The following is a 6000-nucleotide window of genomic DNA, read 5'->3' on the forward strand; positions in this document are numbered from 1 at the left end:
ATGCCTGAGCCTATGGGGACATTCTCATTCAGACCACACAGTGGGTACCAGGAACTGAGCTCAGGGTTGTCAGGTGTAGAAGGCAAGTGTTCCCACTGAACCACCTTGTTGGTCACATGGGGTGATTTTAACACGCACTGCATCATCTTCCAAGTCTGCAAATTTGGGTCAGACAACAGAGATCCCAGCCCTACTTGGATTAGACAAATACACCTTACAAGAGAGCTCAAAGGGTTTACGAATCTGGTTCTTGACAGCCACCTCTGGCTATTGATCCTGCAGCTGGGCAGATTCCCCCCAGATTTTAAGGTGTGACTCTGTAAAGGCAAGGGAATGTGCATGCCAGGATCCCCAGGAAATGAGTCAGGATTCTCCTAATGAGAAGGAAATGGCTCCGTTCTGAGCAGCAGCCCTGGAACCCACCAACTGCATCTACACAGCCAGCTGTGCCACACTGTAAGGCGCCATCAGGCCTATCTATCCTTACTTGCTGTGGCAGCAGCCACTGACTGCAGCTCTGATTAGGCTCGTGACCCTGCCATGTCCCTCACCAGCAGCAAGGTGCACAAATGCTGCTGTCTGTCCGTGGATGCTGCTCACCTCTGAGCTCAGCTTTAATTTTTGCAGATCTGGGAAAAGGCCTGGGACTGGGCCCTGTCATCAGTTCCTGAGGAGACTGACAGGTAGTCACTAAGCTTAGAGAGGAAAGCCCTGCTCACCTGACCCTCTGTCCTGGCCCTGCTGGCCCAGGAAGTGCTCCAGGGGTGGTGTGTGTGTGTGTGTTCACCCACATGTCAGATGGAAATGCAAATGCCACCTCAGTCAAGAGTCCCTCCACTGTAGCCTTTAGGTCCTGATCAAACAGCACCTCCATTAGGCCTTCCAAGGCTCCCCTCTTTAAGATTTATTTCATGTGTATGGATGTTTGCCTGCATGTATGTACATCTGTGCACCAGGTATATACCTAGTGTCCTTAGAGGCCAGAAGGCCTCAGAGCCCCTGGAACTGGAGTTACAGATGCTTGTGAACTGTCCTGTGGATTTTGGGAACTGAACCCAGGTCATCTGCAAGAACGGCCAGTGCTCTTAATCATCAAACTATCTCTCCAGCCTGCTCCCCTCTCTAAAACAAACTCAGTCTGATTCTAATGTTTGCTCTTCCAGTCCTTCAGAAGCGCTGCTGTTTATTTTCCAGCTGGAAGTCTGGCTGCCTTTCTATTCTCCTTTCTGGGCCAGAAGGCCTTTTGCCAAACCTGAGGGTATGAGACAAAGGGGCCTCATCAGAGACAGCTGTGGCTGCTCTGGGGCACGGAGAATGGGCCATAACTGAGATCCCCCAGGCCAAGCATCCATGGGCTTTTGACTGACACTGGCCTAACAGAGATGCTGGCACTGGGAGGGGCTGCAGACTGTCCTATCAGCACAGCCCAGGGGGAGGGGATTACTTATCAGGAAGAGCCAGAGCCCCAGAGCCCCTGCAAGCATTTCAGTAAGGGGAGTGAAGGGCTCAAAGAGGCAAGTGGCAAATGCTGGCCAATAAAAGAAGGTGGTAGCAGCTTTTCTTCCTGTCCTCCAGAACATTCTGGAAAAGTCTCTCCTACGAGGAATGACCGCTCTTGCAGGACACGAAGGACCATGCATTTTTTCCCCAAGTCCTTGAGTTTAAAGAAGCTAAACCAAAGGGATTTGTGGGACTGACGAGCAAGCAATGGGCCATTTGTGGATACCCATTCTCTGTGAAGTACTGCTGCTCACTACCCCCAAGCGCTCTGAACTGCCCTGAGTGTGTAACGCTGACCTCAAAATGCCCAAGCGGCATGCGGCTCAGTGGTAGAGTGTCTAGCATATGCAAACTTTTATTTCCTAGCACAGTATATACCTGGCCTGGTGGAATAAGCCTATAATCCCTACCCTTTGGAGGTGGGCGCAGGAGGATCAGAAGTTCAGGTTATTGAGTTGGAGGCCAGCCTGGCTAGAGTACACCAGACACAGGAGACTGTTTCAAAACAACAAAGTTGCATTAGAAAAAGGGCAGGAAAGGTTGATCACAGTGTTGTGACACTGGCTTCCATTCACTTGATAAGCTCCCTGTGGGGTGACCTTGTACCAAGCAGTGTTCCCAGTGCCATGACAACATTAGGCCATCCAGTCCTCACCACAGCCCCAGGGAAGCAAGAGGACCTGCGAAGCCCCAGGGGTTGAGTAAGTGCTTAACCTGACCCCAGTCCCAGCACTAAGCCTCCAGAGTAGGGGACAATGCAGGGAAGAAAACAGGCCAACCTCAGAGCATGTGATGACTTTAGGGAGCAGAGGACAACACAGTGACATACCAGGGCAAGGATGCACCAAGACAGGCAAGGAGAGGGAGTTAGGAGGAGCCGGTGTGATGGGTGCTGCCAGCGAGATAAGACAAGCCAGCGAGCCACTTGCATAACAGTGCCCCGCCCCCCACCAATGTCACAAGGGGGCTCCCCTCACTTGGTTTACATGATCCTGAATCATGTGATGTGGAAAGGCAGGCTTCTGTCGCAGTGTCCCGTCCCCGTCCCCGTCTCGTCCCCCCCCCCCCCCCCCCCCCCCCGGCACAGTGTAGTCCCTGCTGTAGGCAGAGGTGGCATGACACTTGATTTAATGTCTAGAACATTTGGAGATCCCAGCTGGCCCTCCAATGAAGGCATCCAGGGTGGAGATGGTGTGGGATGATAGGCCAAGGGCAGGCCCTTCCCCCACAGCTGGCTTCTCAAGGAGTATCTTTTGTTCTAACCTCCAGTTGGGTTCTGATTCCACTCTGATCTCTGAACCAGCAGAAGAGACAAGCTTGCCTCCTGGGCTCTGAGGGCCCTGCCTCGGTGTGCACTCACTGACGACAGCAACTGCTGAGTTTGGCATGACGTACCAGACCAACTAGCACGCTATCTCCTACCACACTCACCCTCTGGGAGACTTGTTAACATCCCATTGTATAGACGTGGAGCCGAGAGAGCATTTGATCAAGGTTACTGACTTAGCAAGCAAAGACAGGGATCCTAGGAGCCAGGGACCACACCCATCCTTGCTGTGAACACACACCTGCCGAGGAAGCAGAGTCGGGGCTGCCAACAGGACTGATGTGTTGGAACTAGGTGACAGATTGTTCCAGATCACAAAGGCAGAGAAGATCGGAGCTCCAGAGAAGAGTCTGTGTGTGTGTGTGTGTGTGTGTGTGTGTGTGTGTGTGAGTGTGTGTGTGTGTGAGTGTGTGTGAGTGTGTGTGTGTGTGTGTGTGTGTGTGTGTGGTGTGTGTGTGTGAGTGTGTGTGTGTGTGTGAGTGTGTGTGTGTGTGTGAGAGAGAGAGAGAGAGGGGGGGGGCACTGGTAGTCACAGAAGACTTCCTGGAGGAGGGGGAAGCTATGCTTAAGATTCCTCAGGAAGCAGCATGGTAGCTCTAAGCATCTAAGCCCTGCACTCAGGATTAGAGACCAGGCCAGTGTCCTGTCTGTCACCCAGGAGAGGGGAGGGGAAGGAAGTTCTTCCATGTTTGCATGAAGCACCCAAGGACAAGGATCAATCCCTTTGGCTACTTACTGAAAAGCTACGAGAGTGGGCAGTGCTGAGAACTGCCTGATTCATGGCGGTGGTCCTCCAGACTCTTGGTGGCAAGGTGCCAGTTTTAGCCTTCTGAAAGGTCAGACGCAGGTCCAGGCCGCCTGGGCTCTGGGTCTGAGGTCACCGGGCCCACGGATGGGTGGGTCCAGACCTGGAGTAGCAGCCGGAAGCCCTCTCCTGCAGGGACCCAGGCTTGTGCCACGACTTAATTGAATGCTTCTGATCTCGAAACTCCACTACTTTCTTCAGAGACCCATTTGAGCTGCGCTGCTGTCTGAATGGAAGCTAGTTTTCACTCTTAGCATTCAGGGAAGACAACCATAACCAAACAGGATGGACTGCCTGCCCCGAGCGCCTGCTCTTCCAGCCAGATAAAAAAGGGTGGAGCAACCGGCAACAGGGAGGAGTTAGCTACACCGGCACCCCGAGAAGCAGCCTCCTGGGCCCAGTGCCCAGGCCTGAACTACAAAAGGGACAACTTCAGAGGCCAGCCTGGAAGTTCATAGTGAGTTTAGGGCCCCTGCAATCCGCTCAGTAACGCCACTGTTCTGCCTTTTGAAACCGGGGTTCGGCGGGCGACTCCATGACCTTGGGCCGCGCAGCACACCACCCCAGCCTCAGTTTCTCTGGTTGCTAACTTGAAAGCGATGTCTTTCGGATTCTAGGGACCTGAGAACTCAGGGACCCCGGAGCTGACCCATTTTGGGCAGCTGCGATGCGAAGCGGTCCTTGGGGCTGGCCCTGGCATGGCGCTTGGGTTACTTGGGGTTCAGGGTCCGAGTGGGTGTGGGGACGCTTACCTGGCGACTAAGGCAGTCCCTGCGGGCCGTGTGCAGCAGCCGGGTGTCCGGCCCTGGGCGGGACAAGGCCAAGGCCCAGTGCCCTGAAGCACAGGAGGTGGTGGCTCCCAGGAGCCCAGGGGCCCGGAGCCGTAGCCGGGCGCCCACTCTTCCCGCCGGGCCAAGCAGCCCCAGCAGCCCAGCCATGGCGCGGCGCGAGCGCTGCTCCGGCGCTGCCGGCTCGCTCGGAAGGCTCGCCAACACCGCGCGGTGGGTGGGGCCGGGGCCCGGAGCCCGCCCTGCCTGGCCCGCCCCACCCTATCCAGACCACGCCCCCGAAGCGGAGATTAGCCCCGGGGTGGGCGGGGCTTAGAGCGGAGCACACGCTCTGGGCTCCACCCATCAGCTCCGCCCTCGTCAGAAGCTGTCTATCTTTGGGTAGGTGGGGCTATCCGGAGCCGCCTGCTCGCATCCCTGCCCCTAGGCCCCGCCTCCCTCTCTGAGTCCCGCCTCCTGGAGCAGAGTAGGCGGGGCTGAGGAACCTGCCGAGTCCATCAGCCTGGCTCGGGGAGCTCAGGCCAGTCCTTTGTGGAATGACAACTTTGCAGGGCTTTCCAGGAGTTTTGAGTTTCCAGACTGTGGAGTGTGGCTGCTGCTGTTTCATGCCGAGGGCTCATGCATCCTTTGTTTTTCCTCCCAGCAGAATGGGTGAAATCTGGAAGACCGATGCTTATGCGATGGCTTTAAACAAGAAAAGGACTATGGAAGTTAACACTCACTTGAAGTAGCCCTCTAAATGACCCTACTATATTGTTGTTGTGAACGTGAAAGCAGCCTCTGTGGAAAGTAGTTCGGTACTTTCACAGACTGGGGAAGTACACAAACCAGGTTGCCCAGCAACTCCACTCCCATAGCTCTCAAGAGCAGCAGACTCCCATCTCAATTCCAGCTCACTCTCTCTCACCGGGCTCTCTGCACTGCTGTGTGCTTGAGCCCACAGGATGGCCTTGCTGGCATAGTTGCTGGTATACCTTGGACCTCCAGATCTGTGAGCCAAAATGAACCCCTTTGTTTTTATAATTTAAGAAAGAAAAAAAAAAAACTAAACTGTGATCTTGACATGGTGGTGCAGGTCTGTAATTACAGCACTCAGGAGGCCAGTCTTGACCACATGAGAACCTGACACACACACACACACACACACACACACACACACACACACACACGACTCGAATAAGAAGAAACAAATATTCATACAGATGTCTGTCACCCGGGGATTGTAACCTCAGACTGTGGCACAGGTCTGGAGTGGAACCCACTCATGAGGGATTAAAGGGGCCATCCGGGGCTGAGGAGACACCTCAGGAGGCAGAACACTTGCTGTACAAGCTGAGTGCTGGGGTTCTAACCCCAGGACCCAGGGAGAGAGGAAAAGGAAGAACCACCGTCTCCACAAAGGCATCCTCTGGCCTGCACATGTGCCCTACAATAATAATAAGATCATTTTTAAAAGGAACAAGTTGACCCCTCCATCTAGGACAAGTCTGCCATGCCAAAGGGAAAACGCCAGCCACAGATACAATGTGCCTCAGGATTTCATTTTCACAGAATGCCAAAAATAGGCAAAGTTCTGGAGA

At 54.4% G+C, this 6000-nt stretch overlaps 1 protein-coding gene across 4 annotated transcripts in view; it reads right to left on the reverse strand.

Annotated features, from left to right (window-relative positions):
* The window catches only part of Fam210b (family with sequence similarity 210 member B), a 17628-nt gene extending 12986 nt beyond the window's left edge, over positions 1 to 4642 (reverse strand). The window contains exons 1-2 of one of the 4 annotated variants that reach the window (XM_027423282.2): positions 4385 to 4522; positions 3564 to 3858 (exon numbers count right to left, since the gene is read on the reverse strand). In XM_027423282.2, coding sequence (XP_027279083.1) covers positions 3564 to 3608 — 45 coding nt within the window. In that variant the 5' untranslated portion in view covers positions 3609 to 3858; positions 4385 to 4522. Of the gene's footprint in view, positions 1 to 3563; positions 3859 to 4384 lie in introns of all 4 variants that reach the window. The other 3 variants (XM_027423278.2, XM_027423279.2, XM_027423280.2) reach the window with 3 other exon arrangements.
* Positions 4643 to 6000: the final 1358 nt, after the last annotated feature.

The sequence above is a fragment of the Cricetulus griseus genome, chromosome 6 (genome assembly GCF_003668045.3).
Source record: "Cricetulus griseus strain 17A/GY chromosome 6, alternate assembly CriGri-PICRH-1.0, whole genome shotgun sequence".
Lineage (NCBI taxonomy): Eukaryota > Metazoa > Chordata > Mammalia > Rodentia > Cricetidae > Cricetulus > Cricetulus griseus.